The following is a 19313-nucleotide window of genomic DNA, read 5'->3' as shown; positions in this document are numbered from 1 at the left end:
ACTGCAGCCTCACAGCTCCAGGGACCCGGGTTCAATTCTGGGGACTGCCTGTGCGGAGTTTGCAAGTTCTCCCTATGACCGCGTGGGTTTTCGTCGGGTGCTCCGGTTTCCCACAGCCAAAGACTTGCAGGTGATAGGTAAATTGGCCATTGTAAATTGCCCCTAGTGTAGGTAGGTGGTAGGGAATATGGGATTACTGCAGGGTTAGTATAAATGGGTGGTTGTTGGTCGGCACAGACTTGGTGGGCCGAAGGGCCTGTTTCAGTGCTGTATCAATAAATAAATAAAATAAAATTCCCATGGTTACTGGTTCTGAAGCAAGGTCACATTCCGGGTGCACCCAATCTAAAGATATGAGCATATACCTCTCTCCGATACCATTTACTAATACTCCAGCATTCAATGCCCTCCCTGGGGGAAAGGTCATGTCTTTTCCCAGCAGAAGGGATTGGGTGGCCTCTGTATCCCTAAGTATGGCTGTGGGCTTACTCGCCTCACTCAAGAGGTATGGGGTCACTTTTCCTTTGGACACAAAATCCTGGCAACTCTCAGTGATTTTTAGTTCTCCTGCGTTCAAAGCAGTATGTTTACTGCCGCCGTGAAAGCCACAGCCTGATCTGATGCACTTTACATTAGAGACCCTATTCCTGCACTGGTCTGGTGTACCCTGATTAATTCTACGGGTTTTCCCCGTAACTTACTGCAGTCATCTCGAAGGTGACCTGCCTTGTTAAAATGGAAACACACAGGCTTTCGGGCATCAATCCTGTTCTCAGCATTTTACTTTTTGGCCTGAGGAGGGTCCCCTGTGTTTCCAGTTTTCCCTTCTCGCTCTTGGCTGTTCTGGCTCCTATCATCTTCCCACCTTCTATCCTTTTTGGGTTTTTGTTTTTGGAGGTGACTCGGGAATGGTTTGCCTTGGGGCAACGGCTTGTGGACAAGTGTATATTCATTGGCCAGGATTGCTGCCTGCCTGGCTCTTGGAACCTTTTAGTTCCAAGACATAGGTTTTTTTAATAGAAAGGGGAAGTGAGTTTTTGAACTCCTTGAGAAGGATCACCTCTCTGAGATTTTCATAGGTGGGCTCTATCTTAAGCGCCTGTATCCACCGGTCGAAAGTGAGTTGCTTAACCCTTTCAAACTCACTGTAAGTTTGTTCAAGCTGCTTTCAGGGAGTTCAGAATTTTTGACAGTACGCCTCCGGTACCAGTTCATATGCACTCAGGATAGCACTTTTGGTCATCTCATAGCCTGATGAACTCTCATCAGACAACAGCAAATAAATCTCATGGGCTTTTCCTGTTAATTTGCTTTGCAGCAGCCTGGTCCAGCCCTCCACTGGCCACTTCAACTGTTTTGCAAGGTTTTCAAAAGAGATGAAAAATGCTTCCATATACCCCTCACTGAACCTTGGTATCAGTTGGGAGAACTTTAAGAGCTCAGTTCTCGGTCCTGAGCTAGGGGCTGTTCTCTCACCAGCGGTGCCGTCACTGGGTACATTGAGTCTTCCCCTAGTTAGTTTAAGTTGCCTCTCCTGCTGAAAAGCTCTTTCTTTCTCCCTTTCCTGAAATTCTCTCTCCTCCCTCCGTTCCTGGAATTCTAGTTCTAGTTTCCACTGTTCTAGCTGTATCTTGGCTAATGTTATTCTGTCTATTTCGGTTTCTAATGTTATTCTGTCTAGTTCGGTTTCTAAGCCTATCTCCAGTTCTTCAGTTTCAATTTCAAAATGGTTGGTCACAAGTTTTAGGATTTCAGGTTTCCTAGCTTTTGGACGGATAGTTATCTCTGAATGCCTAGCGACAACAGATAGGGCTTTTAAATTGTCCCAAGTTATTTCACTCTGTTCTAGGAAGATACTGGCTTCTAATGTGGATAATATTGTGCTCTCGCCCTGAAAACCACAAGAAATCCTGTATTGAAGTTTTAAAATTATTACTAGGATCCCACTTCCAAGTTCTTGTTCATCTTTGGGTTGATTACGGACAAAAGTCCCCAAATATCTGTTATGATCAGGTGAGGAGGGGTCGAAGGGCTCCCCTCTTGTCCGTCTGCTTGTTTGACAACAACAGCGTTTGTCTTTTTTAAAGTGAATGTGCTGTTCAATTCAGTGAGTGTTTAACTATTTACCTCCCATGATCATAAAAGAACCAATCAGACACGTTTTCTTGAGTTTAACAAAGTTTCGCTTTTTGTACTTAAACCGATCTGAGTAAAATAATAAACTACGGTCCAACTTTCATGCACGCACGCGCACACACACACATACACTTGAGTTTCACAAAAACACACACAAATAGTTTAGAAAGTGGGGAAGGATAGGTTGGTCAGATTAGAGTCCAGACCAACAAAAAGGAGTATACATTCTGTGGAGTTTGGTGACTCAGTTGGCTTCCGGCTGAACTAGATGGTCCTGAGGCTTCCGGCTTGTAGATGTGGACAGCAGATTTGGTGGTTCTCCTGGAAGCAGCAATGCAGATGAGTCCTTCACGGAGTCTCTAGCTGCTGCAGTGATAGACTTAGGCAGTTATGGCCAGCACTGAGGGTTCGAAACTTGCAAGGTTGACTGGAGAGAGGGACCCCCACTTGGGTCTCCTCTGGTCAGTATCTAGTTGCTTGTCTGGCTGCAGAGGAAGAAAAAACAGCTTAAAACACACAGAGGGTGGGCCTGTCACATGATGGCTCAGTGCATATTTCCTCTTGCAACTTAAATAGTTCATGTCTAGGAATTCCCTTTTCTCAATCAGGGTCCCATTGTTCAAGTGATTGCCTTTGAGTGGTTCGTCTCCACCAGTTTAATGTCCCAAGTGTTTGCCTTTAATGTCTCATTAATGGGGACTAGCCAGGTGATTCACTCAAAATTCCCAAAGTGATTGTTCTGGAGGGGACTGGCCAGATAATTCGACTCCACCTCGATGTATCGGAACGTAGGGTGTTTTGGTGCAAATTGCGGTGGCCAATTTAGCTGCTAGCAGTCACCTTTTAAAAAATTTAATTCAGGTTTCCAGCCGATGGATTTAAAAAAATCATTATTCTCCATAGCACGTGTTCATGACAATAGGAAATAAAATTGTAGCCTAAAAAGCAGAAAGGCACAAGAGTCAAAAAGAGAAAACAAGAAACAATTTCAAACAAAATGAGAGAAGCAAAGACTTGAGACTGAAAATTATTGATGACCAACCTTTCTCCTTTGTAATTTTTAAATATATAAATGACTGGAGCCATTAGATTTTAAACTTAGTTATATCCATATTTTTCTTGTTGAATTCTCAGTTGTGTACTTATATAGGGAAACACATAAGCAAAGAATTAAGAAATACAGGAGAAACTTTGATGTCAATTGGAAAAGTCTGATCAAGAGCTGAAAACACTATCAAAATTGTTGATGTCTAATAGATCGCCCTGTGACATTACTTATAGGTATCCTGAGAATGGCGTGTGAATGATCATTTCTATATGGGATTAATGGTACCATCACAAGCAGCACAAAAAATGGAGAGAAAGAATTGTTTCTCATGTTTTTATGATAATGTTGGGAGGTTGGTAGGTTTAACACACTGCCACTGTTAAGCTGGTCCAGGATCTGGTTAGGATACACATTTGGTATGACTGTTGGTCCAATTTTTGGAGACACGGCTTTAAAGGAGTAACTGGCTGCTTTCTATTGTGATATGATTGCTTTCTGATTGCTCTAGCATTAACCATTTGGGAATGCTACATTCACAAGTTTCTTATAATGTAGATAAGACAGATTTTTACTTTGATCAGAGCACTCAATATTTACCAAATATAGAACTGGAAGTATTAATGCTACAGATGCACCTGTTCTGATGAAAGGAGCTGAAATGTTAATTCTGCTTCTCTCTCCACAGATGCTGCAAGACCTGCTGGGTATTTCCAGCACTTTCTGTTTTTATTTCAGATGCACCTGCACAGTATTTAAACTCCTTCATTATCTAAGAAATAAATCCAGAACTAATACAGGACGTATATAGCCCACATTAGACTGTAAATTGTTGCCCAAGTTTATTGCTTTAGTTTGAGTAAAACTTAATCAATTTGTTCTGACTTTGTCTCAATAAAGTAGATTCACAACTGAACTTCTGTCACATCTGTTCCTGTACCAGTAAGGGGAAGGAACCTTACACTGATTACAGTGTCCCCTAGTCCTTGTACCATCAGCTATTGGGAACAGCTTTTCTTTGTCTACCAAATCCAAATGTCAATCTTGTACACCTCTATAAAATCACCCCTCAATTTTCTTTGCTCCAAGAACAGCCCCAGCTTCTCCAACCTAATCTTGCGGCTAAAATCCCTCATCCCTGAAACCATTCAGGTAAATCTCCTCTGCACCCTCTCAAGGACCCTCACATCTTTCCTAAAGTGAAGTGAGTAGAACTGGACACAGTACTCTAGTTGGGGCCTAACCAGAGCTTTATAAAGGTTCAGCATAACTTCCCTGCTTTTGTGCTCAATAGCTCTATTTATGAAACCCAAGATCCCATATGTTTTGCTAACTACTCTCGCAATATGTCCTGCCACCTTCAAAGATCTATGCACATGAAGGTCCAGGTCCCTTTGTCGCTGTACACTCTTTAGAACTGTTCCATTTAGTCTATATTGCCTCTCCCTATCGCCAAAATGCATTAGCTCACATTTGTCTGCATTAAATTCCATCGGCTACTTGTCTGCCCATTCTGCTAGCTTATCTATGTCCTGTTGCAGTTGATTGGTATCATCCTCACTGTCTGCCACACCTCCAAGTTTCATACCATTGGCCAAGCTGACACTGATCCTCCTATTCCAAAAGCCTCAATTATATTAACCAGTCTTTTGTGGTACTTTGTCAAAGGCTTTCTAAAAATCCATGTAGACCACATCCATTGCATTCCCTTCATTAACTTTCTCTTTTGCTTCATCAAAAAAATCAATTAGTCAAGCCTTTCACAAATCTGTGCTGGCTGTCCCTAATTAACTCAAACCTCTACAAGTGCCTTGTGTTTCTTTTTCCCTGATTATTGTTTCTAAAATGTTACCATCCGAAGATATTAAACTGACTGCCCTGTAGTTACTAGAAATGTCCTTACACCTTTTCTTGAATAGGGCTGTCACATTTGTCACTCTCCAATACTCTGGCACCTCCCTTGTATCTAGGGAAGATTGGAAGATTATGGCAAGCCCTTTTGCTCCCACTTCCTTTAGCAACCTGGGATGCAAGCCATCCGGACCAGGTGACCTATCCACTCGAAGCATAGCCAGCCTTTCCAGTACATCCCGCCTATCAATTTTCACCTCATCCATTAACACTACATCTGCACTTCCAACGATATTTTGGCAGAATCCTCTTCCTTAGTAAACACCAATACAAAGTATTCATTAAGTATTCTGCCCTTGCCCTGCACCTCCAAGCATACATTACCCTCTTTGTCCCTAATAGGCCGCACACCACCCATTACTACCCGCTTACTGTTTACATGCCGGTAGAAGATCTTGGGGTTCCCTTTTGTGTTCACTGCTATTCTATTCTCATATCCTCTCTTTGCCAGTCATATTTTCTTCACTTCCCCTCTCAACTTATTGTATTTGACCTTGTTTTCAAATCCCTCCATGGCCTTGCCCCTCCCTATCTCTGTAATCTCCTCCAGCCCCACAACCCTCCAAGATATCTGCGCTCCTCTAATTCTGGCCTCTTGTGCATCTCTGATTTTAATCGCTCCGCCATTGGTGGCTGCGCCTTCAGTTGCCTAGGCCCCAAGCTCTGGAACACCTCCCTACACCTACACCTCTCCGCCTCTCCATCTTGTTTTCCTCCTTTAAGACACTCCTTAAAACCTACCTCTTTCATCAAGCTTTTGGTAATATCTCCTTTTGTGGCTCAATGTCATTCTTTGTTTTATAATGCTCCTGTGAAGCACTTTGGGACATTTTATATTTATCTAGTGCCTTTAACATGATAAGTTATTGTTGTTGAAATTTCTGCTCATCCAGTACTGGATAAGCAGTCTCATAAGTGAGCGATAGTGAAGGAATTGAGAGGGGTGATAGTGAGATTGAGCTGGGTTTCGTCAGCTTACATGTGAAAACTGATACTGTGTTTTCAGATGGTGTTGCCAAGAGGCAGTATGTAGGTGAGAAATAAGAGGGGGCTAAGGATAGATCCGTGGGGGGGGGGAGGGGGGGGAGGGGGCACTAGAGGTAACGGTGCAGGAGAAGGAAGAGAAGCCATTGCAGTTGATACTCTGGCTACAATTAGACAGATAAGAATGGAACCACACAAATGCAGTGCCGCCCAGTTAAATGATGGTGGAGAGGTTTTGAGGAGGATGGTGTGGTCAGCCATATCAAAGGATGTAGACAGGTTGAGGAGAGATGGTTTACCTTTGTCACAGTCACATAGGATGTCATTTACGACTTTGGTAAGAGCTGTTTTATAACTCTGACAGGGGTGTAAACCTGATTGGAGGATTCCAGGAAAGATGGGCATGGATTTGGGAGGCAACATCATGTTCAAGAGGAAAGGGAGGTTGGAGATAGGCTGGTAGTTTGCAAGGCCAGAGGGGTCAAGGGTTGTTTTTTTGAAGAGAGGGGTAATGACAGAAGATTTGAAGGAGGGACAGTACATGAAGAGAGAGAACTGTTAACAATATCAGCTAACTTGGGAGCCAGGAAGGAAAGTTGGGTGGTCAGCAGTTTAGTGGGAAGAGGGTCGAAGGTGGGTCTCATGGGCAGGATGAGCTCAGAGAGGGCATGAGGGGACATAGAAGAAAAATTAGAGAAGAATGTGAGTTTAGGGTTAGGGCAGGGTGTAATTTTACAGGAAGTATCTAGCCTTTGGCCTTCTGTTCACCACAATATTGGTGCAGCTATTGATTTGCTCAACCCCACCCTCACCTCCACCTTTGATGCTCTAGTCCCCATTAAAAAGATCAGTCTCTCTCATCCTAGCCTTTCCCCCGGTATGGCCCTCATCTCCACTCCCTTAAGTCCAAGGGATGCAGACTTGAAAGAAAATGGCCGTCCACTGCCAGATCAGGCTGAACCACTTAAAGCTCTACCGGGTCCTGCTCTCATCTGCTAAAACTGCTCACTATTCCAGGAACATCTTGGAATGCAAATATAACCTTAGCTTCTTTTCTCTATTGCAAACCTCTCCACTGTCTCCTCCAATAATAAATGCGAGGAGCTCATGGACTTCTTTGTCACTAAGATCGAGACCATCCAATCAGCTGCCTCTTCACACCCCTGCCTTCCACTAACCCACCTGGCCATACTTCATCTAATGCTCCCCCAACCCTGGTCCTGAACTTGCATCTTTCTCTAGTTTATCTCCTATCTCCCCTCATGCCCTCACTGAGCTCATCTTGTCCATGAGACCCACTAGCTACTCCTTCAATCCTATTCCCACTAAACTGCTGATCACCAAACTTCCCCTCCTGGTCTCCATGTTAGCTGACATTGTAAATGGCTCTCACTCTTTAAGTGTTGCCCCTCTCTCCATTAAATCTGCTGTTACCAACCCTTCCTCAAAAAAAACAACCCTTGACCCCACTGCCCTTGCAAAATACTGTCCCATCTCCAACCTCCCTTTCCTTTCTAAAGTCCTTGAATGTGTTGGCACCTTCCAAATCCATTCCCACCTTTCCCAGATTTCCATGGCTGTATTCAGTGCAGCTGGTGGGGGACCCGACGCCAGGCCAGAAAGGTGAGGGGACCCCCAGCTACATTTATCAGTGCTCAGGTAATTAACTGCCTGGCACTGCAGTCCCATCCCTTTCAGGATGGGGATCCTGCCTCCAAGAGCTCCTGGCCAATCAGAGCACCGGCAGCTCAGCAGTGCCACCGGAAGCAGTGTCCACTGATGGTACTGCAGGATGCCAAAGACCAGGAGCAACCTTGGATTCCGGACTGGAGCTAAGTGGGGCAGGTGTGTCTGGGCCAGTCAGGAGGGCCCCAGTGAGGAGGTGGGTGTTGGCACAGTGGTGGCCTTTGCTACTGGGGGCCCTCTGTTGGTCATAAAATGCCCAAACAGGAGTCCTCCCCTCCTCACCAGCCCACATGGAGGCCACCTGGTTTTACTGGGTGGCCTCCCCATGTGTTGTTGGCCCCCTGTTGCTGGTTATATGCCAGCATTGGCGGGATGAGGCCTTTAAGTGGCCAATTAATTGGCTACCTAAGGGCCTTAATTGATCTCCAGGCAGTAAGGATGTCCTTGACTTTCCCTTTCCTAACAATCAGGGGAGTTGGGAAGGTGATGGGCACTTTGCTCCCCATCTTCCCTCCCGATTCTCCGGCCTCCCCACCTCCCAGCCCACTCCCAAGGTGGGGGTTGGAGGGGGAAATTAAATTCAATGCCATGTTTGAATCCCTCCAATCAGATTTCTGGCCCTGCCATAGTACCGAAGCATCTCTGTCAAAGACACTAATGACATCCTATGTGACTGTGACAAAGGTAAACTTTTCCTCCTCACTCTTCTGGACTTGTCTGCAGCCTTTTACACGGTTGACCACATCCTCCTCCTCCAACATTTCTCCACACTCATCCAGGTGTGTGGAACTGCTGTCACCAGGTTCCATTCTTATCTATCTAATCATAGTCAGAGAATTGCTTGCAATGGCTTCTCTTGCTGCTCCCACACCATTATCTCTGGTGTTCCCCAAGGATTTATCTTTAGCCCCCTCCTATTTCTCATCTGCATGCTGCCCCTCGACATCATCTGAAAACACAGCATTAGTTTTCACATGTATGCTGATGGCACTCAGCCCTACCTCATCACCACTTCTCTTGACTCCTCTACTGTTGCTAAATTATCAGACTGCTTATCTGACATCCAGTACTGGCTGAGCAGAAATTTCCTCCAATTAAATATTGGGAAGACTGAAGCCATCATTTTTGATCCCTGCTCCAAACTCTGTTCCCTAGAGTGAGACTTCATCTCTCTCCCTGGCAACAGTCTGAGATTAAGCCAGTCTGTTTGCAACTTTGGTGTCACATTTGAGCTTCCAACCTCATATTTGTGTCATCACTTAGACCGCCTATTTCCACCTCTGTAGCATTGCCTGACCGCCCCTGTTTCAGCTCATCTGCTGCTGAAATCCACATTCATGCTTTTGTTACCTCTAGACTTGTCTATTCCAACACCCTCCTTGCCGATCTTCCACATTCTACTCTCAAACTCTGCTGCCTATTTCTTAGCTCACATTCACCCATCACCCATGTGCTCGCTGACCTACATGGGCTCCCGGTCAAGCAGTCTTGCTTTTAAAATTCTCGTCCTTGTTTTCAAATTACTCTTGGGCCTTGCCCCTTCCTATCTCTGTAATCTCCTCCAGCCACAACCTTTCAAGATATCTCCTCTCCTCTAATTCTTGCTTCTTGTGCATCCTGGATTTTAATTGCTCCATCATTGGTGGCTGTGCCTTCAGTTGCCAAGGCCCTAAGTTCTGGAATTCCTTCCCTACACTTCTCCACCTCGCTTTCCTCCTTTAAGACACAGTGTAAAGCCTATCTCTTTGACCAAGCTTTTGGTCATCTGTCCTAATATCTCCTTCTGTGGCTCGGTGTCCTACTTTGTTTTATAATGCTCCTGTGAAGCATTGGGACGTCTTATTACGTTAAAGGCACAGTATAAATATAAGTTGTCGCTGAAGTTTGGCCAGGTAGGCTAGGGGGAGGGATTTGGCAGAGGTAACTGATTAGATGCATCTCAATCTTAGTGACAAGGAAGTCCATGACCTCCTCACACTTGTTGCTGGGAGTGAGGTGGAGGAGACAGGGGTGAGGAATTTAAGAATACAGTTTGTAGTACAGAAACAAAGGCAGGGTTAGCTTTACATTCCAGGATGATCCTGGAATAGTGAGCAGATGGGAGCTGGACCCGATAGCGCTTTACGTGGTCCAGCCAGATCTAGCAGTATATGGCTAAACCACTTGTCTGCCATATCCATTCAAGTTTGTGTCTCTTGGACTTATGGGACCTAAACTTAAAAAGATACAGACCTGTTATCAGCATAAAGATATAATTCATTTTGCGGCATGATGCTGAAAGAAGATACTGCTGATATAGAGGCAGGGTAACTTCATCTAAACACATAAAATATTAAATGGCATTTAAAAAATAAGGCCAGAATATTATTTCAAATAAAGCAAATAAGTAGCGTTGCAGAACAGAAATGGATCTTTTCTCCTCCTTAACCTTGCTTATACTCTGTTTATTTTTAAGATCAATATCATCCTGCATTAAAATGGAAAACACAACACAAAGAACCTGTTTAAGTTTTGTGAATTCCTCACTGTTTTAAAAAGTCATGTTAACCAATATCATCTTGAATATGGACATTAAGTGATAAAATGCATCACAAACTTGCTTTCAGCAGCCCATCACTTTTAATAAAGAGATCTTAATAATGAATTCAATATTTTGGAATTCACTTTGCAATTTTTTTCTTTTAATGCAGTGGAACTTTAGCTTCATTGCATCAGTGAGAATAAAATTAACATTCAAACAAAATATCAATTAGTTTGAAATCATAATTTTTAATGAAATCTCTCTTCATAACAATTCACATAACAAAAGCATCCTGAACTTTCATCTTAAAAATATTTTTGATATATTAATATAGTTAAGCATCCTCAAGCTTTCTGCTTTTATAAACCATATTTTACAGACTGAGAAACGAGAGCCTCTAAAATGAATTATTCATGTAATATCAAAGACCAACAATAGCTGATTTTATTCATATTCAAACAAAGACTTGAAAGATAAAATCTTTGCAAATGTTTCAAGATACTTTGAACAAACATCTAAGTGTTTGAGTGCAAATGTCCAGATCATTTTTCCTTCCAGTTATTTGGCCGTTTCTCTTAAATCAGTTTGCGTTAATATAGCAAGGCAGAACAAGGCAAGAGGTGCTACTGCTGAATGCAACAGGTTGTAATGCTGGCTCAGGTGACTATTCACACTTTCCAATAACTCCATGAGGCAGCAGGTAGTAAATTGAGGAAGCTTCTCGCACCCATAACAGGCACCTTCACGCTTAAATGGATGGATTTTAAACTAACATTTTTGACACCATCTTTTGCAGGTACAATTGAGATTTTGAATATCAAGAGGCACATACCTCTTTTATATTCTCCATGGGTTGCAATTCAAAAGGAATTTCCTAAAATTCTAAAAAGGTAATAATTATACCTCAGTGTTGCACCAGTTTCTTCAAGTGGTCTTTAAGATTAGTTCAGCTGGGTAACTTCATGAGACACTCAACTGATTTTGCTTTGTGGTTGGATGTACAGTAGTATTTCTATACTTTGAACTAATATTTGCAATACTTTTATTTATTTGAATATACTTATATTACCTAGTGATCATTACAGACAGGATATGTTTAAATAAAGAAAATAGTATGTACATCTCAATTTCAGACAGAATAATAGATGTTCTATGTCTTTAAATGAATCAAACATGGCATTTAAGATACATATACATGTAGGCTTCTTTGAGTTGAGGGGGAACAAAAACAGTTCTGCTTTCTCTTTACAATATGCCAGTTAATAATAGCACAAGGTTCATTCCGCAAACACACATACGGCGCAAAAATGTGACAATCTTTGAGTACGAGATGAGTGAAATGGACAACGTGCATGTTAAAAGGAGCTTTTGTTCAGAGGTAGCTGGTAGCACAGGATGCTAATGTATTAACAAAATGTTCCTAGAATGATATGGGTCAGGTGATTCCAGAGAGGCAGTGGCATAATTCCAGGAAGCTTCTGACAGATGACCATGCAAAAGCATTGACAAGGTAAATTGCCTACCCACCATCTTAGGTTTGATCTGATGCTCCAGTTATACTGCACTATATAAATGCTAGATATGCTGTGTAATGTTTCTGATGGTGTTTGACATCTAGGAACAAGATCACCTGGAAGAGGTGGTTCATGCTGTTGGTACTGCATATTATTACGTTTCTTTCTTCTTTAAGAAAACAGAAGAACTTGAACAGCAATTAAATTAGCATGACCAATAGTAAAAGCAGTGTAATATCGAGGATGGAACTACAGAAAAATCATGTATAAAAATAGATGCATTGGACGTATACAGCCCCTCACTTGAGGGTGGCCAAATAATATATAGCAAGGTGCCTAAAGAAGCAGAAGTGATTACTAGAATTAGACTTATCTAAAGCCTAGGCTAGGATGCTCTAGCACAATAATTAAAAATCCCACCTCTGAAAGACTCCAAACATGTTCCAGGAGCCAAATTTTTAAACATTAAATTTTAAAACGAGCTCTTTATCACTTTTAGAAATTACACTGCTGGTTGAAGACTGGTAACCAGAACTTTGCAAGGGCTTTACTTTCTCCAATTTGAGCAGTGTGAGCAGCAGTGAGACTGGATTAAGGAAGGACAGAACAGGGAGAAATGAAAAAGCAGCTAAATAGAAGTGCATGACGAACAAACAAAATTTTGGTCATAAATAATTTAGATTTGTGACAGAAATGTGTTGTAGCCAAGACACAGTTTTTCAAATGTACTCTGATATTCCTACTAGCTACAATGCGTGATGTCTACAGACGGTACTGGGTTAACCTGGGAAATCTAAATACTTAGATACTGAAATACAATACTGCATGTCTAATACTCCAGCTCTTCTGCATTATATTTAGAAAAGAACACAAAAGCTGCATGATGAAATACAGCACTACCTATAGTCAAATAACAAGTCATGAAAAGATATGCAAAACTACTAATTGTTTTTCAATTTGAACAGAAAAAATTGAGAAAGTTCAGGGACATCTGAAAATCTTAGTATTGTTCTAAATTTACATAGAACATATTTTAAGTTAAACACTAAAATGGTATTACTTTTCAATCTTTCCTGGGGTATGTTTTGCTGGCATAAAGCTATTGCCCAGACTGTAGTTTATGGCACAGAGCCATGCAAGCTAACCTCCACTTTTAGTCAAATAACTTATTGCTGTAGGTACTGCTTTAGAGTCAGACCAGACATGGTTGTTTATGATTAATTACTTTCACTTCAGATGCAATTATTCATCAACCCCTGCCCCATGCCCAAAAAATAAACCTCAGAGCTTATTTGGTGGAAACTCAAAAATAAAATGCCACAAGACCAGTGTCTCTACAAAAACAGTGCAACTTTTGCTTGACAAGAAGAATTCTGAGATACTTAATCCAGTTCTATAAAATTTAAGTATTACTTTAAATTTACATAGAAAGTATTTTATGTTAAAATCTAAAATGGTATGACTTTACAACCTTTCCTAGGGTATGTTTTCTCTGGTATAAAGCAACAAATGTGAAATGGCGAGAGTGGGTACCAGCATCACACATCACTGCACAATTATTGTGTTGAGGGTTTATACGAGTGGTTAAGGGCATTTTTCAGCAATTTAAGAGTTCTTTGGCATTTTCAAAAAGTCCAGTGTTACAAGAAAGCTGCAGGCAATATCTGCCTATACATTAATAAGAGTTAGAAAGTATCTGATGAACACTTAAGTACTTTGGAGTTATACAACTGTGACAATAAGGGCACAACAGTCTTTTATTTTCTATTGCTTTTGAATGTCACCACATTAAATTGCTGAATTAAACTAGTTAGAATTCAGATACTGCTGTATCATATTGCACTCAGAACTGAAATTTTAACCAAAGGGATTAACGTATATACACAGTTTATAGTGATTGACACGTGGAAGAAAATTCAGAAGAGGGCAGGTTTTCTCACTGAATGGAAGACATCTACAGTGGAATAAATCCTAAAACTTTTGATCCAACTAGAATAAGCATACAACTTTAATTTTTGTGAAACCACATTTTTCCTAATGAATTGTTAACATATCTGGACTAGAATTCCCATAATTCAATTAATTCTGAGCCACTTGTGAGGCTAATAATATGTTGACATAAACAGATCAACGTACTTGGGCATAAAATTAAGTAACTGAGGCATAATTCAGACAGGAAGAACATACGCATTCAAATATAGTTGCCTTTAGCTCGCCACTTTTTAACCCTTTATCAAAAATAAGCAAGAAGCACATGGCATTTTCAAGTTCAGACTGAGAACACTGTGAATTAGGAAATATCTAAAGGCTGTGTGTGCACTTCTTTAATTCTGTTTTACAATATTCATTATTATAAAGTTACATATTTCTAAAGAAAACATTCTTAAAAAGCTGCAAAGAATATTCTTATTGAGAAAGATTTTTTAAACGTTCAAAGATCAAGCAAACAGATAAAACAAAAGTTAAGCTGACAACTAATTATTTACAAATGATGCTTTATAGAAAGGTACAATTTTTAGCTGTAGCATGGTAAGCAAGGATGCGACGTCAAACAAGAATTACTGTAACACTACAAGACTGCATCTCAAATTTTATGCTCCATATGCCGAGTGCAGATTACCTGAGGCGCTGGCTGTATTTTTAAACAAGCACAATAATTGACTAAAGCCAACAGCAAGATGAAAGAGTTGAATCATAACTTACAAAGGCTGATTTTTATAGTCTGCTTATCAAATATTACTCCATATTTACATATATAATAAAAATAAAGCATTATACATCTGACAACCAATGAGCACATTCACTTGACTGGTACACAAAGAACAAGTGCAACGGAAACAGTACTGTCATTTAATTCAAAGATGAACACATAAGTAACATTATGTCAGAACATTAAAGATCTCATTGCAAAAAAAAAAAATCCCATTAGTAGACATTAACAGAACTTGGAAGATCAAATCAAATTCTTACATTTTTTCTGTTCAGAGTACTCAACAAAACATAATTTCAGCAATAAATAGTCCAGATAACCCATATGCCAATTGCTGATTGAAACATACAGGAAGACAGAAAATTTTCCAGGAGTATGATATAAAATGAAATGACTGCAAGAGCACACGTACAAAATGTTAATGGAGTTACTGTTCTATTTGTCACAATCTTCAAGTCACAAGAAGTGACTAGTATTTTTTAGTAGAAAAGGTCCCATATTAAGTATCTACACATGCAGTGGGTTTGTCTCTAGGTTCTCTTGTGGCTTAACACAATGAAATGATGAAAAACAGTCGGAAACTGGTCCTATAATTCAGTGCTTTGAAGCTGTGGCTAAAAGTGTAGTTGGGTGGTGAAACTTCAAAATAACCCGATGGCTGTTTATTCAAAATTTTCAGAACAGGCCAAGACTGAATGATGGATTCCGTAATGCAGCACCTTTAGAAGTATTATATTGCCAGTGGCCATATTCCTTTCTGAAATGAGAACTAAATATTGAGGAATGTTTACAACAAAAACAAGGCAAAAACACTGCAGTGAAAGATTGGAACAGCTAGAATGTTAACTCTTATGTTTCACTGTTTAATAATGTATACAGTTTATAATCAGATATGGCTTGTGCAGGAGGCACCCAATTAACAGTTCCAAGTTGAAAACTTGTCAGAACTGCAGATAAACCTTCGCTGTAAAGTAATGCATCATATAGGTATTAAATAAGTTATGCATGATATGGTTTCATTTTCAAATTAGCTCAAATGCTTGTTTTGTATCATCCTCCTGTCATATTTGTGCTTATAACTTGTAAGAGCAAAATAGTTTAAGATCAACATATATATTAAAAGGGCAAAGTTTGCCTACCTGGAAATCTGAACGTTATTCTTTCTTTGATTTTAGTCATAAGCTTATCTTACAAGGAACAGGATAAAAAATATAATTTAAAAAGCTTTTTCTCTTTGCTTCCCCTTTACAGTCACTCAAACATGATGCAAATAATCAAATGCAGAGAGACCATGTGACATGTGGGCGAATGGCTCAGCAGTTGCTCCAGTGGCTCTGGTGCTTTACCTAATCTACAAGCCTGCAGCAGCATCAGAGTTTCTGTTAGCTTAGAGTTCTAAGTAATTTACTAAACTTTTATCATCCTACACTTGAGTGTTACAGGAGTCACATTTTATGGAATTAAGGAGGAGGAGTATGAGAAAGGAGCCAGTTGATGGCTTGAGGACAGGGAAATCAGTTAAGCCAAAATAGAGGCCACAGTAAACATCCTTATATGCACACACAATTTTCATATTCGGGATTACAGCTGAACATTTTATAGAATTTTTTCACTTCTGGTATTTAAAATCCTCATAAGATTCCTGGGTGGCTCTCATGTACAATTCAGCCGATAAAGAATGGGCCTCCCTTCTTCTACTTGGCATAATATCGATTGATAACATTAAAAGGCAGTGTTTTAACTCAAGGATTAGACTGCCTGGTATCATCATAATTCAATGCCACAGCAAGAGAGCTGTAAGTTGAGTCCATTTTCAGTCTCTCAGAATTGTACAAAACACCAGTGTGTGACAGTCTCTGAGCGTGGTTATCATTGTGTGGCCTCTCTAAGCAACTAGCAATGACTTCATACTATAAAACGTCACATGCCATAGTTACCACTGTTATGGCATGGACATGACAGCATGTATCCACCCCAAGATGACTGGAGGCATGTCATGTCGCCCCTATACCATAACAACTTCTCTTATCTCCTCCACATTGCTGACATTTACACTTTAAATGAGTCAACCAAGTTTGGGAATCTTCTAATGCCAATCCTTCTCTGTACCTTGCTTCTGCAATTCAACTTTATATCAAAGAAAAAAGGAGGGTTCAAATCCCATCTAAAGTGGATGTTATTTTTAAGGACAGAATATAAGTAGAAAAATGAAGAGGCTGAAAAGCAAGCCTCAGCTGACAACCTGACTATGTAAAGTTCTTCAGCTTGAAGATTTGTTCAGTGAACTGGCAGAGCGGCGAAGTTTCCCAGAGACTTTGCTTTTTGTGGCACGCGGCAGTGGTGGGGAAACCTGATCTGCAGGGTCAGTTCCTACAGCCAAGGGCATTTCAGTGCTTAGACTTCCATTAAGATAACCTGAAAAATTACACAAAATTAGCAAATTAATTTGCTGTTTCAAATCTATATAAATTTTAAAAAGAACATTGAGGGAGTAGAATTTCTGCTTTGGGCAAATGCTCTTGGGTCTGGTTAGGCTTCAAGTTTCTGATGAAATGAAATTACAAATGCAAAATCTTTAATGAACCAGCACAATTGGGAAGTGTAATAGAACATAATTGTTTCTTTTTTCCTTTCCATTAAAAGTATTCCTCAATGTATTTAAGAGAAATAATCTGCTGCAGTTTTATTAATAAAGCTTAAAATGGGCTTATGACCAAAAATAAGCACTTTTAATAAGAGTGTCCAGTCCTCCACATGTGGGTAACCTGATTGAAAAATCACTGAAAATAACCTTTAAAAAAGTTAATGGTTTAATTAGTGTATACCAGTCAATTTCTTAGTATATTAAATATTCTTTGATATGATTAACTTTTAAAACATGCCTACTAGTGCCTGTGTACCTGAGAGAATGAGCACAATTTGAAGTGTGCTCCCGAACCAATGCGCTTGGCGGAACAGTGTAATTTCGACCTGCGTGTGACACTAGTATTAGCAATAATCTGAATGGGCTCAATAACTTTGGATCGTTGAAGTTATATATATATATATTAAACAGAATCTGGCGGGGGGAATGACTTTTCCCAGGCTGCTGGAGGCAAGTATGTTTTGGGGGGTGGGGGGGGGGGGGGGCGGAGGGGGGGTGCGGGGATATTAGAAAAAATGGTGTTGGACAGAAATGCCGACATGTTCCTGCCTCCTCCCTGCTTTTCCCACAGGTGGCTTGTGTGCCTGGCCAGCAACCTGCCCAATAGCGGAAGGAAGCCAATTGAGCTTGCTATTGAATCAATTAACCATTTTTCCAGGAAAATGGTATTTTACCCCGCAGCGTCTGCAGCTCGTCAACTAACAGGAGACGAGTGCACAGTGGGAGGTTGGAGCAGCATGAAAACAACATGCAATCTGAACTCAGCAAGTCTGAGCTCATCCGCAGGCAGAGGCTCGCCATTGCAAAAGTAGCTTCTGCAGACTGATGTCACAGACAGTGCTCGGGTGTTGCCGGTTCCTCAGCCTCCTTTCGCATCCACCTCACTCATCCCTCTTTTGAGCCATTCACCTCAGCAGCTCTCAGTGCTGCCACAGTGAAGGCTGCCGGCCGCCCTTTAAATCACGTGTGCTGATTCATCCTCCTGCATCCTCAACCCGCCCTTCATCCCTAGTTGGACAGCGATCCTGGAAGCGGGTTCTTAATTGGGCGTCTCCTGGAAGATTGAACCGGCAGCCCCGTGATCGGGTTTGCGACGTGAAAAAGGTCCTGACGTCCATAAAGTAAGGTGGAAAAATTCAGCTCTCGTATTTCACTCACTGCTTAAAGGGAAATGATATCCATGTCATTTATTGGGATATTCTGCATATGTACATTTGAAATGAGTAGTGGAAGAAACCGTAACATTTTGAAGAAATTCCAAATGCTTTGAGGATATCTATTTGCAACAATACTTGTCAATTATGCATTGTTACAGTTAATTTATTAAAAAAGTTGGGGGGGGAATTCCAGATAGGCAATGAACTAAAAATGTATTTTAAGTCCATTACCTATCTGGAATCTAGAGATGAAACTGGCCCCTCCTGTTTTTGAATTCAGTATCTGTAGAGCTGAAAGTACCTACAGGAGGAATAAATAGCTGATATCTGAGAACAGACAGGAGAAAAAAAATAAAAAGCTTATATATTAAACCGATCTTCTAATGAATCAAAACTCTTGAGAAAATGTTATAAAGCTCAATACCAGAGTATAAGCTGGCAATAATGATGACCTTATCAGAATGCACAACAGGATAAAGAAGCCATGATAACCCCCAGAGAAAAAGTAGAGAAATAAAATGAGCCAGCATACTGTTAATAGTCAAGTTTCAAATATTTTGCTAGTTTCCTTTTTAATAACATTCTTTTGAAGCAGATCTTTGTACAATTTTGTCTTTTCAACTGGCTCCATTTTGATCACTTCTTTCAGATTACTGTATTATCAATTAAATCTCTTTCAACTACAATTTCCTATAATAAATCATAACTCCGAGTTGCTGAAAGCGAAGAGTTTAGTGTGAAATTCAGTTAAAGTGTTGTCTTGTAAATTCAGAACTATCAGGCAAGCCAGCCAAGATAATCCCAACTTTAATATTTAAAACGTTTAAATATCTGTCAGGGACCCTTCATGCGCTGGGTTCAAATTTATGTCTCTGTAAATTAAACAATTGATAGAGTTAGCCAGTGAACACCCAGCAATTCCAAATACTCAATATATAAAGAAACTTTTTCATAAAACATGTTGATGTCAAGAGTCACCATACTTCACCTCCATCACTACTTACT

The 19313-nt window shown here is 40.6% G+C and overlaps 1 protein-coding gene across 10 annotated transcripts in view; it reads right to left on the bottom strand.

Annotated features, from left to right (window-relative positions):
- Positions 1-2181: 2181 nt before the first annotated feature.
- Positions 2182-19313, bottom strand: part of ralgapa2 (Ral GTPase activating protein catalytic subunit alpha 2) — a 616204-nt gene continuing 599072 nt past the window's right edge. For 5 of the 10 annotated variants that reach the window (XM_068044392.1, XM_068044401.1, XM_068044398.1 and 2 more), the window contains one exon: positions 14276-16922. In XM_068044392.1, the coding sequence (XP_067900493.1) occupies positions 16768-16922 (155 nt within the window). In that variant the 3' untranslated portion in view covers positions 14276-16767. Of the gene's footprint in view, positions 2622-14275; positions 16923-19313 lie in introns of those variants that run through there. The other 5 variants (XM_068044400.1, XM_068044396.1, XM_068044394.1 and 2 more) reach the window with 4 other exon arrangements.

This window comes from Heterodontus francisci, chromosome 13 (genome assembly GCF_036365525.1).
Source record: "Heterodontus francisci isolate sHetFra1 chromosome 13, sHetFra1.hap1, whole genome shotgun sequence".
Taxonomy (NCBI): Eukaryota; Metazoa; Chordata; class Chondrichthyes; order Heterodontiformes; family Heterodontidae; genus Heterodontus; species Heterodontus francisci.
Note: the sequence above shows the minus strand (reverse complement) of the source record. Positions and strands in the feature narration are given on the sequence as shown.